Raw genomic sequence first — 18,548 nt, 5'->3', positions numbered from 1 at the left:
AAAACGGAGCTCTAAAGAACAAACATCTTCGACTGATTTCTACTTGACTATAAAGAAGCGTCATCTTCCCATCAAGCAAGACATGTTAAATAACTGGTGGTGAGGGGGTGTCCTTATGATTCAAAAGTAATACGAGTATGAACATTTTTGATTAGAGTAAGATGATCGACCGACCTTGCTATACTTGGGGGGGGGGGGACAGCGAAAAATTAACGAAAAATTCCATAACATACCTTCCTCTGTTAAAATTGTTGTGAAATTCAACAGTTGAAAATATTTGTCTTACTAAAACCTACGTTGACTTGTATAGAAATATATTTTGGCAAACAGTAAAGAAAATAATAGATTCATCACTCGGCCATGTTGGGCCTAACCGGTTGAACAAATACCGCAGAAAAATCGTTTGCCCGACTTATATTCAAGTTTTAAAAACATCATTACACCTAATATAATCATATTTTTTACATGTTTATATATATATACATATATAAAAAAAAAGAAATAATAATTATAAAAATTCAAATAAATTTTCTACTACGTTATCACCTTTGACCTTTTTTCATTTTATCATCACAACCATCATCATCATCATCGTATTTATATGAAAGTAATTTAAATGTAAACTATTTTTCTCATGCCAATTGTATCAAAATGAAATTTAATTGTTATATATATATATATATATATATATATTAATTGTACTTTCTTTAAAAGTGTTATCTTTCTAATAATAAAAAGCTTTCGTAGTAGTAGTAGTATATGTAAAGTTGTATACACTTCTGTTTGTTGCGACAATCCTCCTGCACTTAAAACATTAAGTTGGCAAGATCAAAGTTAACTTTTAACCAAACATAACAAAGCAAACTTTATTTAACTAAATCAGCAATGTCTACATTTGTTAAAAATAGACTCAAAAGTTCTTGGACTCCGTTAACTAACGAAGAAACGAATAACAAGGTAAGTTGCTAAGGACACGCACTTGTCGCAACGTCATGGTTGCTGTCGTCTCCGTAATCAGAATGAAAACGTTCATATAATGCACTCACGCAGAAATGAAGTTTCGATTTTTTTTTTTTTTTTTATGTTGTTGTTTTTTTAAAACGAAATTACATTTATTAAAATCCATTATTTCTGAGTAACTTTTTTTTCCAGAAAGATAAAAACCTGAATTTTATCATATAGAAAGCAGAATAATGTAAAACTTTTTCGGTATTATTATACAAACACCGTGACAGCGTTAGGGTTAGGGTTAGGGGTTAGGGTTAGGGTTAATTCGCTGTCACGGTGTTTGTATAGTTTTACCACTTTTTCTACTATTTTTAATTAAATTTTGGGTTTGTATTACTGTACATATAGATTCGAAAAAAGTTTTCAAAAAACAAATATATAACAAATAAATGTTATCAAAGGCAAGATAAGTTACTTTTCTACCTAACTGGATATATTTTTTGTGTTTTTATTCAGTGTAACATGTTTATTCAGCTCGAAAAACATGCAGTGTTTACCGATGTATTGGAAAATTAAAAATGGCGGCCGACTCTCTCTCGGAGAGGGTAAGTTTGAGAAAAGGTATTATCTCTTCTCTTCTCTATCTCTCTTCTCTTCTCTATCTATCTATATAAATAAAATGAACTCATTTTTTCCCGCTGATTTTGACATTAATAGGATTTAAAATCAAGATATTTCATGCAAATATAATATGCACAAACGGCAGAACAATATCTGAGGTGTGTTATAGGCTTATTATTTCTCAAATTCCTCGATAATCTATATAAATAAAATGAACTCATTTTTTCCCGCTGATTTTGACATTAATATAGGCACCGCCAAAACTGGGGGGGGGGGGGGCAAGTCAGTACTTTTTGACGGACCGTCTTTTTAAAAATCTACCAAAAATCAGGTAATTATCCGATCAATACGAAATTTTCAGCGATTGTTAGGAGAAGAATGAACTTTATAACAGTGTACTTATTTTTCATAAACGATATTTATATATATATATATATATATATATTTTTTTTTTTGCTTACAAAACCCCCCTTGTTTTGAAGTGGGAACAAATATGCTTAAAATAATCATCTGAAACTGAACAAAACATATTGTGTTGTTATAAGGGACAGAATTATAGATTAAAAAAAAAAAAAAAAAAAAATTGTTTGCATACCTTATTTTGACGTCTGAATATCAGAACTTCGATTGTGTTTAATTATCCCGCTTTTGAGTTTTGAAGTGTGAAATTCGGTGAATATGTTAAGTAAAATAATTAATTTAAGTTAAGCAAAACAACAAAAAAAATTTTTTTTTAATATTTATACGAAAAAAGCCATTTTAAAATTTTTGATGAATAAATTAACAATTTTTTTTTAGCGAGCCGAATAATGCATGACCATTATTAAACAGGGCATGCTTTGAATAATCGATACAAAAAAAAAATTCGATAAATATTGTGCCCTTTGTGTTAAAAATAGCATCATTTTTTTCGATCCCGTTTGAAAACGTTTGCCGCCTTTCGACTACGGTGGACCAAACGCGCTGAAATAATTTTTTTTTATTCTGCTTTAAATTGCCTCCCCCCCCCCATTTTGGGGAGCCTGGCCCCCACACACATACACATTAAAAACCAAACTCATACAAATAGTCACCCATCTGGTACTGGCCAGCCTCAGCTTAATAATACATTGAAATTTTCGTCACTGAAAAATAAGTTTTTTTGGCCTGTTTGGTCTTCCATAGTTTTCTTATTATCAAACGAAAACGTAAACAGCGTCGATCTGAACTCTACGTCGACGCGAAATATCTGGTTACCTATATGAATAAGTGGAATTATTTGAAATTCAGGTACTTATAATATTTTTGCATATTCTCTTAGAAAATCATCCTAAATCTTAGTTAGACAATAAATAAATAAATCAATTATTTCAAAAACCCTTTTTTTTAAATATTTAAATACGTTTTTTGTGCAAGACAAAAAATGTCAATTGTTAACTTTTGGGGAAAATTTAACATTTAAAATTGAATTAAAAATAGTAGAAAAAGTTTTACATTATTCTGTTTTCTATATGATAAAATTCAGGGTTTTATCTTTCTGGAAAAAAAAAGTTACTCAGAAATAATGGATTTTAATAAATGTAATTTAGTTTTAAAAAACAACAACAACTTGATTTTTCGGCCATTTTTGGCGGTGCCTACATTAATAGGATTAAAAATCAAGATATTTCATGCAAATATAATATGCACAAACGGCAGAACAATATCTGAGGTGTGTTATAGGCTTATTATTTCTCAAAATCCTCGATAATCTTAGATTTCTATACTTTTTCTGCTGAGAAGTCACAGCCAAAATCGGTTAAGATCAATGGAAGTGGTAAAATATTTTCTCTCTAATAAATTCCTCCTCCTACCCCTGCCACCACTTAACACCGTTTGGGGATCGTTCACAAGGAACAGTTGAGAAGAGAACACCGGTTTGGCTTCGTAGTTCTTTCATGTGAAGTTATTTAAAATCACTAAACTAAGCTGCAGTGCTCTGTGGCGTAGTGGTTAGCGTGCTGGACAATTCACATTATATTTTCACGTTCGCGCCGACCTACCGTAGTCGTTTTTTTTTTGTTTTTTTTCCTAAACAACTGGAATGGACTTTTCTTGGTGGCCGAACTGTTAACATTGCAGATGTTTTTTTTTTTTTTTTTTTTTCACACTTTATTTTCCTACTTTTACTCATGACTCCGGGTTTGATCCTTCCTACTTACCTACCATAACATTTTTTAAAACTCCCCCCACCCGTCCCGGAAACAAACACTCGGGCAACGCCGGGTACCCCCGCTAGTAAATAGTAAACTAGACAAAATACTGTTAGAAATTCGCTCAATATATGTTACCGTGACATAAGTTGACATATTCGGCGGGTTTTTAATAGTATTTTGTATAGTTTTTTTATTTATAACACCTTTTTCCATACTTACGGTGTTAAAGAGGGTGTGAGACGAGACGCCATCTTGAATTTTCGAATACATCGGTAAACACTGTATGTTTTTCGAGCTGAATAAATATGTTACATTGAATAAAAACACAAAAAATATATCCAGTTAGGTAAAAAAGTAACTTATCTTGCCTTTGATAACATTTATTTGTTATATATTTGTTTTTTGACAACTTTTTCGAATCTATGTGTACAGTAATACAAACCCGATTACTGTTTACATTTGCACTTGATAAAAAGCAAACTACGGAAGACCAAAAAGCCAAAAAGAAAAAAAAAAAACTTATTTTTCAGTGACGAAAATTTCAATGTATTTTTAACGCTGAGGCTGCCAGTACCAAATGGGTGACTATTTGTATGAGTGTGGTTTTTGATGTGATGTGTGTGGGGGCCAGGCTCTCCAAAATGGGGAGGGGGGGGCAATTTAAAGCAGCATAAAAAAAAAATTATTTCAGCGCGTTTGGTCCACGTCGAAAGGCGGCAAACGTTTCCAAACTGGATCGAAAAAGTGATGATATTTTTAACACAAAGGGCACAATATTTATCAAATTTTTTTTTTTTTTTGTATCGATTCTTCAAAGCTTGCCCTGTTTAATAATGGTCATGCATTATTCGGCTCGCTAAAAAGAAATTATTAATTTATTTATCAAAGATTTTAAAATGGCTTTTTTCGTATAAATGTTAAATTTTTTTTTTTTTTGTTTTGCTTAACTTAAATTAACATATTCACCGAATTTCACACTTCAAAACTCAAAAGCGGGATAATTAAACACAATCGAAGTTCTGATATTCAGACATCAAAATAAGGTATGCAAACAATTTTTTATTTTTATTTTTTTTTTAATCTATAATCCCGTCCTTACAACAATACAATATGTTTTGTTCAGTTTCAGATGATTATTTTAAGCATATTTGGAACCCCCTCAAAACAAGGGGGGGGGGTGTAAGCAAAAAAAAAAATATATATATATATATATATATATAAATATCGTTTATGAAAAATAAGTAGACTGTTATAAAGTTCATTCTTTCTAATCGCTGAAAATTTCGTATTGATTGGATAAATTACCTGATTTTTTGGTAGATTTTTAAAAAGACGGTCCGTCAAAAAGTACTTACTATTATTATTATGCGGTTACCGTGTTCGGACTCCAGCTAGGCTCTGGGACATAGTTTCTGATTCTCCATATTTGTTGTATCAAAGTTTACAGTTACCCAAAGGTGCTGAGTTCAATCCTGAACGAAGGCAGTGAAAAGTAACATTCAAAAACAGAATCAGCAACTATGTCCCAGAGCCTAGCTGGAGTCCGAACACGGTAACCTAGTAATAATAATAAAGGGTTGGGTTCGAGACTCCTAACAAACGGTTCCCCAGTTCGATACAAAACACCTGATGAAGGCCGGAGGGCAAAACGTCCGAAACGTTGTGACTCTAACAACCAAGATGAGGAAGTCAGTCCGACAATCTCAGTCAATGTTCTGATCTTATTCTGATCTCACAGCATTATGAGCATGTGACAGTGTGGTAGCCTAGATGTGTCAGAAATTGACCTTACGAATGCGTGAAAAAATATTGAATAATTCGACCCCCTGTCTTTCCAAGCTTATAACTACTCGAAAAATGTAATTCAAACCCTAATTTTTTTTTCAATTAAAGGAGCAAGGACCAAATTTTAAAAAATAACAGGTTTAATAGCAAATTATGCAATATTTGTTTTTTTTAATCGGTTTTCTTTAAAAGATTTGAAGAAAATAAACGAAATCTAACTTAGGTCGATTATAAAAAATCGATATAAATTCCCAAAAAACACTTACTTTTAAAAATTACTAATCAATGTGTAGTTGCATTCTTCATTGTTAAGAATTTATCCATATTTTAAAATCCATTTATTTTTTAAATAAAAAATTTTTTAAACGCCTATTTGAAAAACCCACCATGATGCAAACATTTTACGTTTTTATTTAAAACCGGAAATAATTTTTTTTTTATTTTGAATTATGGGTGGACAGAAGGAAGTAAAAACCACATGTTTGCGTTAGCCATCTACCTTTGCGCGTAAAGAATTTTTGCCTCCATATCTGAAAACTAGTCACATTTTATTTATAATTTTTTGCCTTAAAAAAACCCAAAAGAAAAACCATTGAATGAAATAGAAATAAGTTTTGTAATAAAACGAAACTTTCTGTACAATATAAGAAGATTATAAGGTTTCATTAAAAAAAAAAAAAAAAAAAAAAAGTGTTAAAAAAAAAAAGGTTTTAAACTTTGGACTTTACAGGTAAATTTCTAAAAAAAACACTTTTTTTTGTTTTAAATTTGAATATATTATTTATTGATCTTTTATCTTCAATTTGTGATATATAAAACTTTGGTGAATAAATTAATTATTTACTTTTTAATAGACATTTCAAAATGGGGGGGTGGGGAGGTGAACTAAAAAAAAAAAAAAAACGTTTGTCTAAAATATTATATTCGGTTTATTGGAAAGAGCATAAAATTTCACATTGATCCGGAAAATATCGTAAAAATTGAATCAATAGAAAAATTTTGATAGTTTAAAAATTGAAAAATATTTAACTCGTAAAATTCAATTGATTTCATTATGTAAAAAAAATGGCTGCATGGACACTGGCCGACACTTTGTAAACACTGTTTTTTGAAAAATAAAAAATAATATTTTTATTACTTTTTACACAACTTTAATACTTTATTTTGGAAGTATAATCCATAAAGAAAATAAACAACCCACTTTTAAAAGAGAAATTACGAGTTTTTATATTTTATTTGCAGTTTCGTGTTAGGAGTGTCAAATTCCCCCCCAAATTCTGATACACCTAATGGTAACCCTCTTATTTGAAATTTAATAAACATTTGCAATTAGAATTCGCGGTACATGTCTGTCTTTAATGTCTTTCAAAATTTCAGCTAGATATGCATGATACACATGTGATATTAAGTCAGGTCGATTTTATGTAAGTTCTGATGGCCCCAACTTGTTTACAACTTGGACATCTTGCATGACATGTTTACATAAGGAACAGGTCTGGTTTTCCATATTTACAGAAAACTGTTTATTTTTATTTATTTATTTATTTTTTTTTTACATAGGCGTCACCATTTATCAAGGCCGATAGGCCACTCGAGGATAAGGGTTAAAGAGTGTAGAGCAGTCAAAAGGACAATATAGTAATCGATAGTAATGGAAGTTCGGTAAATTTGTTAAGTGGAACGTCTCATCAGAAACTTGTTCACGTTGGACTTGAAGACAACCATATTATAGACAGCTGGAAAGCAGGAAAACGGAAGACAATTCCACAGGTGTGCAGTTCTAAGAAAGAAGCTTTGATCATGGAATCTATGTTTAGGTTTAGGTACAGATAAAGAGTGGGGAAAATTATTGATAATGTTTTCAGCTAGTCTAGTGTTTCTTGTGAAAGTTTGGCGAGGGGGGACCACAAATTGAAGCTCAGTTGAACACTTTCCATGAAAATAACGATAAAGCAGAGACAAACTCGCAACATCTCTTCTGTGAGATAGAGGTTGCAGCGAAGAGAAAAGGACATCTCCCACCAGACCACAAAGTCTATTTTGAACCCTATCAAGGCAGGACAAGTCTTTTCTAGCAGCTCCTGCCCATATGTGGCAACAGTATTTCATCCTTGGACGTATCTGGCTCTTATATAGATAGAGAATTGCATCAGCAGTGAGATATCTACTGGATCGATAGAAGGATCCGACCATTTTTCCAGTGGCCTTGGCAACAGATTTGATGTACGTATTCCATTTAAGATCAGGAGTAAAGGTCAAGCCAAGAAGCCTGTCAAAACTTGAGGCCTCCCCAAGACGAGAGCCATTCATTTTAATTGATGCCAGATGGGGATCAGAATGTTGATGATGTAAAGATAGAAGCTTAGTTTTAGATGCATTAAAAGTAACCAGCCACTCCTTTCCCCATTGTACAACGTGATCAAGATCAGAGGAGAGAGAATCTGAGAGAACTTGGTCATTTACTGTCTTAGATGTGCTACCATAGATGGTAGTGTCGTCAGCAAAAATGTCTAAGAATGATGTAAGGATGTGATTTGGAAGATCATTAATGTAGATCAGGAAAAGAGTTGGGCCCAGGATTAACCCCTGAGGGACTCCAGCATTTATACTGTGAGCTTCTGATTTTTGCCCATCAACTACTACTCTTATGAACCTATCAGAGAGAAATGATTTAATAATTAAGACATTTCCAGCAATACCATAGCTGGAGATCTTGTGAAGTAAACCTTTATGCCATACCCTATCAAAGGCCTTTGATATTTCAAGAACAATTGCCCTAGAAAGGTTGCCTCTGTTGAGAGATTCGCTAATCCTATGAGATATAACTGTAAGCACATCTGCTGTAGATCTAGCAGAATGGAAACCATATTGTGTGTCACTAAGAAGGTGATTTTTGCTGAGATGGTTGATTACTTCTCTATTTAACAGATTCCAGCAACTTACTCATGACACACAGGAGACTTATTGGCCTGTACTGAGAGGGGGATGGACGATCACCTGAATTCTTAAATACAGGGCATACTGATGAGATTTTCCAGGGTGATGGGAAGCAATTCTCCTTAAGACAACGTTTAAACAGTTTTGTAAGTATGGGTGGTAGTTCTGGTTGAAGTTTTTTTAGTACTATAATTGGAATACGGTCAGGGCCGGTTGCTTTACTGGAATCAAGGTTTTTGATTAGCTTGGCAACATCACATACAGATATTTGTATATCACATAGTGTGTTTTCTGATACAGGAGGAAATACTGGGGGTTGGCAGCCTTGGTCGCAAAGGGTAGAATTGGCTGCAAAGTTCTTGGCAAAGAGTTTAGCTTTGTCTGATGCTGACGAGATTAACTCGGGTCCATTGATGATAGTTGGGATAGAGCACACGCTTCTGTTCAGGATTCTGTTTGCAATTTGCCAAAACTGGTGGGAACCCAGCCGCTGCTCAGCTACTTTAGACTTGACGGACTGAGCATACAACTCACTTGCGTTCTTTATTACTTTCTTACAATGGTTGCTGGCAGTCCTGAAAGCGGCTTTAGTTTCCATACATCTATTACGTTGAAAGCAGTGGAAAAAGTGATTTCTGTGCGTAATAGCAGCAGCACATTCTGGAGAAAACCATGGCTGGCTGTTAGGTTTTTGCTGGAACTTTTTCGAGGGTATGAAATTGTCTATACCTACAATTAACCATTCTGTCAGGTCTGATACTATAGACGACACATCCTTTTTAAACATGGAACGCAGAGGAAGATCCGATATAAATGTACGGAAACTATCCCAGTCAGCTATAGTGTATCGATATACTGTACGATGGAGAGGTACGTCTGAGGACTTATTACATTTCATTTTTATCTTAATTGATACAACTGAGTGGTCGGAAGATCCAAGAGGAGACAGAACGGAAACTGAATATAGTTCAGAGCAAGTTGTGAGAAAAAGGTCTAGGAGACTTTCATACTGACCGTGGTTCGTGAACAATCTGAGTGAGGTCATAAGCAATGGAGAAATCATGACAGAATCTCCCCTCATCATCGGTCTTGTTTGAGTGGGTCAACCATTCCACATTGTGAACATTGAAGTCTCCACATACATGAATGTTAGCTGAAGGATATGCTGATAGAACTTGGTCAATTTTCTCAGATATGCTTTTAAAGATAGTAACTCCGCTGTTATGGGGGCGATAGAGAGTAAATATAAATGCCGTAGTGTGAGCTAGTGCTACTCGGAAGCACATATAGGGTAAGTTAGGATCTTCTCTGGAGATGTCCCTACCACATGGAAAGCCATCTTTTATATAGGCACATATTCCATGCCCATGGCGATCTTGGGGGTCAGATTTGGAAGTTAGGTTAGAGTATCCTTTAATTACGAACTCATTTAGGGAAATAGTCTGTCCAATTCCAGTTTTGCTTAAAAATAAAAGGTCTGGTTTAGTCTCCTGTAATTGGGCTTCAACCTCTGGAAGGTTAGAATGTAGACCCCTGATGTTGGAGAAGGAGACATGGTAGTGGGGTCTACATTGGAAGTTTCAGATCCGGGTTTAATCGTGTACTTTTTCTTGAAACTTGTCATGATGGAATTTTGGAGTTTGTGGACTAGGTCGTCAGACTTGCTTAGAGCAGGACAGAGAGGGGAAACAAAGAGAGAAAAGTAACGAAGAATTTTTTTTTTTTTTTGTAGCACATGATAAGGTAAAGCCGTAACAATTACCCACTAGTATGACATCGAGAGGCACCACCAGAGACTACTGCATGGTCCAGAATCCATTCACCAAATGGCAATACAGCAGCCCCAGTACTTTGCGCCTCCTTAGTGGTTAATCCAAGGTTCGGGTCCCTGACTATCAGGCGGATAACGTCAGCCCAGATAAAACGTTTACCTCCAGCACCCTTACTAGTGACATGGCTACAAGGATAGACATAGAACAGAAAATTTCCACCATCTCTGCCGACTGTTCACGCAAAATATTGCCAACCTAGAATACAGCTTTTTCTTCTCCCTTTGTCAGAAAAATCACTCATAAAAAAAATAAGGACTGAGTGACAAATAAAGAGAAGCAAGAGTAACGGGAGCTGCCGACAACGCTTCCACAAAACGTTCTCTACTCTCCTTTAAAAAAAAAAAAAAGTCTATTAAAGTCCAACTGGCGTGTTTTTTAAAGGGAACGTATGGTGATAGATTCACCTCTCACGACTTAACAATGAATACAATTTCCTAATCTGTTCATGCAATCAACATGGTAGATATAATAAACATTTATGACAAGAAAACGCTATCATTAAATAAAACAATCAGGAGATAAAAATATAAATTAAGTACTGAAATAGAATGTAGTTATTAATATTAGAAATTAAACATAAAAATTATAATACACTTATTTTATTTATTTTGTACTAATTGCTTTGTAATAGTTTCAACATGACATGTAAGTAGATAATATAGTTTTCACCTGAAATGTGCAGGCTTAAATGAACTCTAATCAACAAAAGCACCGTATGATTTTACTTATTTCAACATATGTAAGTAGATAATGTTTTCACCTGAAATGTATAGGTTTAAAGCATCACTAATCTATACAAGCACCTAAATGCACTATTTTTTTTTTCTCACTGGTTTGCTCAGAGAATATAATGTAAAATGATCAACCACTTGACCAAACAGCGTAGGATAGTACAAGTAATCATTTTTGGGTAGGTTTTACAATAAACAAAACTGAAAAAGTGGTCACGAAACAAATATTGTCAGAAATTGCATAACTTGAAATGCATTGATTGATATAAATTGATGCCATGTTTTATTACAATCTTTCTGATTGGTTGATTTAAATTTTAACCTTACGCACATGGGGGGAATTCAAATGGACAAAAAATCAGTTCCTGGCTAGCTTCCTAACATGATGGACATTAGTTCATGTTTATCATCGAAGCTTTGATGGATTTATTAATTTAAGGACAAATTAATCCCTATTTGTCTCTACACCGTAAAACAATTTAAGCTAAATCATTAGGTTTTCCTTCCAGACGAAACATCGTCTTTTAAATCAGCAACTATTCATTGGGATTCCCACTTCTATGGAATATCGGCGCCTTGAAAGAATGTGGAAATTTTGAACTCTAACCAAGAAACTACGAAAGCCTTCTCAGAAGAAGAAAAAAACTTCATAAGTTTTGAAATTATGTGAGAATAAATTTCTCACATACTTTAAGTTGAAAAAATGCTCTAACTTTGAGTTGCAAAATTGTAGCTTAATTTTAATGTCTTAAATACTAAGTTGCATGATGTGATTTTTTAAAATTTAATTGCCATTAATTCTTTAAGTTACAAACTTTGACTAATTAGTTTTTACTGACTTTAAGTTTTAAAAAAAAAAAGTGAATTTTTAAGTAATTTAATTTGTTTTAAATTGTAAAAATTATAATTTCGCAAAGGTCATTTTATTACCTTTATTCCTTTTAATGTTAATTCTGTTGTCTGTAATTTGCATTTGTTCTCAGCCTACATGACATTTTAATTAAGTTCACAATGGCTGCCTCGCACTGTCAGAATCTGGCAGAATTTTCTTCCAATATTAGGGAAAAATGACAGGAATTGAAGTCTGGTCGTGGGGTTAAAAAACCAGTATCTCTTTAGCCTTTAAGGTTGGATTTGGAATGTCTAAGCTTTAGTGGGTCTCCATTGGCCAACAAGTTCGAACTTAGAACTTTCCTCTGAAGATTTGAATTTTCCAACTTAAGGAAGGCAGATAAATTGCTTCTCCTTAAATCTAAGTTGAAGGAGAAAACCTATAACTTAATCCCAAATATGGACTTTTCTTGGACAATTATAATGTTTAGACAAAATTCCTGACTCCTTCTCTCATCAAAGATCGAATTTTAGAAGAAATTATTCCTCAGGCAGTGTAGATAACAGAATTGGAGGAACTCAAAACCCTTGTTGAACAAGTTAAACTGGGCTTGTCTGAATTAGATAAGTCTTTCGGAATGGACCTTTTCACAGAAGGCTTTACTCCTGGCACAATGGTTGCTTATATACTATTGCACAAATTCCCTATCAATGTTAGAAGGGAATTAATATCAAGAACTAAAGAACGTTATCCTTTATTCTTAGCTATCATGTCTAACTTTTTTGACATTATAGAATTTCTACAGGCAGCACCTTTGAATATAAAAAAGAGGGGAAGTTTCCCCATCCAAACCGCCATTTTCTTCTTCCCCTTCTTTGTAAGAAATTCAATCCAATATGGCGGCCAGCTCCGATATTAAGACTGCTAATCGTAAAAAGGGCATGAATCCCTCAAAACTTCTTAATAATACTGATGATTAGTATAAAATTTGTAAATTGCGTAAATTAGCAGACCATACTGTTAAGGACTGCTCCAAATATTCTTATTCTTATGACTCGAAAGTACTACGAGCCAAAGAGCTTCAATTATGTATTAAGTGTTTCGGCAATCACTTGGATCAAGAACGTAAAGGAAAGGGATTTCCTTACCCATGTGTTATTTGTGGGTTAAGAACCCATTTTTCTATAATGTGCCCAAAGACATCAAAATCCTGTGTAGGAAGGACTACCTTATCTGATTGTATATTCCCGGTTATCAGAGTGTCATTGAAAGGAAAAAAACCCTCAGTGTTTTTCCATTGCATTTTGGACACTGGGAGTCAAAAATCCTTTTTCTCCAAGACTATTTTACAGGAACTGAAATTGAAAGAAAAATTAGCTCTAATTTATCGGCAGGTAATTATAACCGACCACTTTGCCGATTAATCGGTAATCGGCCAATCGGCTGATTAATTACTTTTCTCTTTCCTATTAAATTTAAATCATTTCATCACTGCCAAGTGACTCATCAGATAGCTTTGACACGTTAACATAGTAATTGCTAATTAACTTAGCATTTAATTAAGTGTCTGGCTAATATTATTATTATTTTGTCTTTATTAAATAAAATTACAAAATACAATTTGCAATTCTTAAATGAATATAATGAAACAATTAGATAAGAAAAAGAAATTACAAACCAACTACAAAGTACAAATTGTAATTCTTTAAGCGATTAACTATAAGCTGAAGTTCTGCTGCTGCTCTATTTCCTCTCCTATTCTTGCTGCTTGCCTCCTCTGCTCTCATAGTCTCCTCAGTATTCAAAGTTGAATATTTTTAAGTTGTAATGTAGAAACAGTAGAGTTTCTCTATTCTCAGGATGCAGCCTGTTCCTCATAGCAGGCTTAACTCAGCTTCTACCTGCTCTAAGTTTGATTTGTTACTGTAGGCATATTCAAAGCTACGAGGGGCGTGCAATAAGTAATGCCCCTAACCCACTTCCCATAGCAGTAGAGCAATGAAACTTTGCACAGTTATTAGTCTTTTTCTACATAGGAGCCACCCAGAGTTATGCATTTCTCCCATTGTTTGATGCAGGTCTGGAGACCGTTTTTATAGAACACCCCAGGTTGGTCCTCCAACCACGACGTGACTTCAGAAATCAAGGCTGCATCATCTGGGAAATACTTTCCTTTCAAAAACAACTTCATGGCTGGGAAAAGGTGAAAGTCAGAGGGTGCAATGTCAGGAGAGTAGGGAGGATGGAGGTGGTTTTCATAACTACACGCCCGTGCTTCTGATCTGGCGACATGCGCATTGTGGACCGGAGTGTTGTCCTGCAAGAGGAGGGTACCTTTGCTGATCTTGCCCCGCCTCTTGATTTTGATAGCTTCCCTTAATTTCCTCAAAAGTGGAGCATAATAGGCTCCTGTAATTGTGGTACCCTTTGCCAGAAAATCTGTCATCACTACTCCGTCCTGGTCCCAGAAGACTGTGCGCAAGACCTTGCCAGTGGAGGGCTGCACCCTTGCCTTCTTTGGAGGTGGTGAGTCCAAGTGCTTCCACTGCATTGACTGGGCTTTAGTCTCTGGATCATAATGATGGACCTAGGTTTCATCCTGTATAATCAGTCTTTTAAAAACCTTTAGCTCATCTTCTTGGCACATCTCCAAATTCATCTCGACCACTCGACATGTTCTCGCTTCTGGAATGGTGTGAGCAACCTGGGAATCCATCTGGCAGACACCTTATGCATATGCAAATGGTCATGAATGATAGTTTCCACAGACCCTGTACTAATCTTGACATCTTGGGCTATTTGGCGCATAGTAATATTCCAAAATGGCAGCCTCAACTTGACAGACAGATGCCTCATCAATGGCAGAAGGTGGGGAGGGGGGGGGCGACCAGGCCTGGGAGCTGTTTCCACAGACTTCTGGCCATGTTTGAATTCACAATGCCAGCATTTTACAATGTTATATGATGGGGCATTATCACCATAAGTTTCTTTCAGTTCATCAAAAGTCTCCTGTGGTGTGCATCCTTTCAAATACAAAAACCGGATCACTGCTCGACATTCAACAGGCTGCATTTCACACCCGACTTAGTTCAAACACCTGTAAAACAGAAACCACAATTAGTTCATAGCTGTAATTTGCCACACAACCTGTAGAGATATAAATCATTGCACATGCAAAATTTCAGCTAGATCAGACAACTGGAAGAGGGTCAGAGGCATTACTTATTGCAAACCCCTCATAATTCAGGCTTGAAAGAGATACAGTTTTACTTTCACTTTTATCTTGACCCTCGAGTGTATCCTGCTGATTCTGCTTCATTATCATCAGTAGAAAGTAGATGTAAAATCTTCAGAATTTTTAGTGTTTTCCATGTCATTTTTTTTAATGTAAATTTTAATCTTGCATCTAGGAAAGTAGACACAAGTTTTTATTGATGGGATGAACATTTTTTAAGATTGGATGAAAATCTTGTTTCCATTGATTCACTCAATTGTTCAACACTGGTAAGAATTCCACTGAAGTCAGAAATATCAGAATTAGATTAGACAGCTTTTGAAAGAAATAACCTCAAAGCTAAATTTGTAGGTATTATCATCGATATGGTTGAAGTTCTGTGACTTGCTCCTTTGGTGATTTCTTTAACTGGATAATTTTTTGAACAAGTCTCCATTGTTAATACTTTTATAGCGTCACAAATTTTTGTGTGAAAAAATTGAACAAATCTTTTATTAAAAAATATTCCAGCTTGTGTGACTCATTCTGCGTCACATAGATGCCATGAAAAAGTCCTGATTAATGTTTACCGAATAAATATTCTGTTATTCTGAAAAACAACCAAGTTAGTTTGTTTATTTTAAAATTGAGAAACATTAATCAAAAGGGACTTTTTCTGGGCATTAAACATAAAGCAGAACGGTTCACACTTACCAAACATAAATTATTTGTAAACAATCTAAGTGCTGACTTGAACAAAACCAATACAAAAAAAAAAATAAAAATGTTAAAACAATAAAAAACAATATTACTTATGCAGAGAACATTTTGGAAACCCATTTAACATGTGGAAGAGATGGTGCTTTTCTAAATAGTTTGTACTTTCACCTAACAATTTAATAAACAACACAAAACAAATGATTTTGTGCCACAAGCATTAAAGAAGGACAACTGAAGTTTTTTCTCTATATGTGTTTGACTGGGGAAGGGGTTGAGGGAACCAGCTCAAGTGGATGAATGTGATTAGTGCAAAGTGAAGAATTCAACAGAATCGCAAAGAAATCACAATTGTATAAAGAACTCTATCGTTGATAAGATGCAGTTCCTACTTTTATTAAAGTTAAATTGATGTTGAACATGTATGTTTACTTAATAACATTGCCATGATAAAGAAAGTGAAAAACACTACATAAAATTATTCCATTTTCTTGAAGATACTATTTAAGTACATGGTGTAAAGAAATGACATTTGGATATAGCATTCTACAATATTTAATGATTGGGCATGCAAAATTCTTTTAATAGTTTTTGTGATATATAATTTTGAAATTAGTATAATGTTTTTTTACATTTGGTACTTTATTTCCACCACCGAAATTTATCATCTCAGCATTTTTATGGACTTCTAATGTATAATTCTACTCCAATTTCTTCTCCAGAACTGCTAGACTTTGGAACTCCCTTCCAGGATTCTGCTTTCGCAATTGTACTGACATGCAGTAGTTCAAGTATAAGGTGAACAAACATCTTGCTACTCATCCCCCTTCATAATATCCCCGCAACCTATGTCCTCAACACTAGCCCCCTACTTCAAAGTGGCACTGTGTCTTGTTTGGGATGAAAATTAAATTCAAAAAAAAAAAAAAAAAAAGAAAAAAAAAGCTGCATTTGTATATATACGCACATGTATATACATGTACATATACATATATATATATATATATATATATATATACATATGTATATATATACGTATATATATACACACACACATGTATATATATATACACGTATGTAGATATATACAAACACACACATGTATATATGTATATATATATATATATACATATACACACACATGTATATATGTATATGTATACATATATATACACACACACATGCATATATGTATATATATACATATGCACACACACATGCATGTATATATGTATATATATACATACACATGTATATAAATATATACATACACACATGTGTATATATATACATTTATACATACACACGTGTATATATATACATATATACACATATACATCTATATATATACACATGTATATATATACACACATGTATATATATACACACATGTATATATACACACGCATGTATATATATACATGTATATACACACGCATGTATATATATACATGTATATACACACACATGTATATATATACTGTGTATATACACACACGTATATATATACACGTGTATATATACACATGTATATATCTACACATACACGTGTATATATACACATGTATATATCTACACACACGTGTGTATATATATATATACATGTACATATCTACACACACGTGTGTATATATATACATGTACATATCTACACACACGTGTGTATGTATATACATGTATATATCTACACACACGTGTATGTATATACATGTATATATCTACACACACGTGTATGTATATACATGTATATATCTACACACACGTGTATATATATACATGTATATATCTTCACACCCATGTGTATATGTATATATACATGTATATATCTTCACACACATGTGTATATGTATATATACATGTATATATCTTCACACACATGTGTATATGTATATATACATGTATATATCTTCACAAACATGTGTATATGTATATATACACGTATATATCTCCACACATATGTATATATGTATATATACACGTATATATCTCCACACATATGTATATATGTATATATACACGTATATATCTCAACACATATGTATATATACACGTATATATCTTCACATACATGTGTATATACATATACATATCTTCACAGACGTGTATATATAAACATGTATATATCTACACACACGTGTATATATATATACATGTATATATCTACATATATATACACACATGTATATATGTACATGTATATACATACATGTATATGTGTACATATATATATACTCATGTGTATATACATATGTATATATACATATATACACACATGTACATATATGTATATATTATGATTGCAACGTCTTGTCAGACGAGTGCCACTCCCTCAGACATTTAAAATCCATGAGCCCAAATGCCTCAGGGAGTATCTATACAAATATGATGTTACAGAGTCTTAGCTTTGTACAACAGCTAAGTCTCTGTCACGGTTCAAAATGTTGAGATCCAGCAACAAGCAAGAGCAAGATAGCCAGCAACAAATTAAACTGCAGACCAGCTTAATGCATATATATATATACATACACACATGTGTATATATTTATATACACACATGTACATATATGTATATATATACATGCATGTATATATACATATATATACACGCATGTATATATACATGTACATACACATGTTTATATATACATATATATACACGCTTGTATATATATATACAAACATACACACATGTATGTATGTATATACATATATATATACAGACTTGTATGTATATACATATATATATACAGACATGTA

At 33.5% G+C, this 18,548-nt stretch overlaps 2 protein-coding genes across 2 annotated transcripts in view; one reads left to right on the top strand and one right to left on the bottom strand.

The window, feature by feature from the left end:
- LOC145280332 (double-stranded RNA-binding protein Staufen homolog) overlaps positions 1 to 390 on the bottom strand; it is a 263,575-nt gene extending 263,185 nt beyond the window's left edge. The window contains exon 1 of the mRNA XM_080132102.1: positions 234 to 390. The gene's annotated coding sequence lies outside the window, so the exon portion shown is untranslated. The remainder of the gene's footprint in view (positions 1 to 233) is intronic.
- Positions 391 to 843: 453 nt separating this feature from the next.
- Positions 844 to 18,548, top strand: part of LOC145279891 (F-box only protein 16-like) — a 192,935-nt gene continuing 175,230 nt past the window's right edge. Inside the window, exons 1-2 of the mRNA XM_080131367.1 lie at positions 844 to 957; positions 1,465 to 1,553. Coding sequence (XP_079987493.1) covers positions 1,527 to 1,553 — 27 coding nt within the window. The 5' untranslated portion in view covers positions 844 to 957; positions 1,465 to 1,526. The remainder of the gene's footprint in view (positions 958 to 1,464; positions 1,554 to 18,548) is intronic.

This window comes from Euprymna scolopes, chromosome 7 (assembly GCF_053919585.1).
Source record: "Euprymna scolopes isolate OS-2025 chromosome 7, ASM5391958v1, whole genome shotgun sequence".
Lineage (NCBI taxonomy): Eukaryota > Metazoa > Mollusca > Cephalopoda > Sepiida > Sepiolidae > Euprymna > Euprymna scolopes.
The sequence above is the reverse complement of the archived record's forward strand: the minus strand, read 5'-3'. Positions and strand labels throughout refer to the sequence as shown.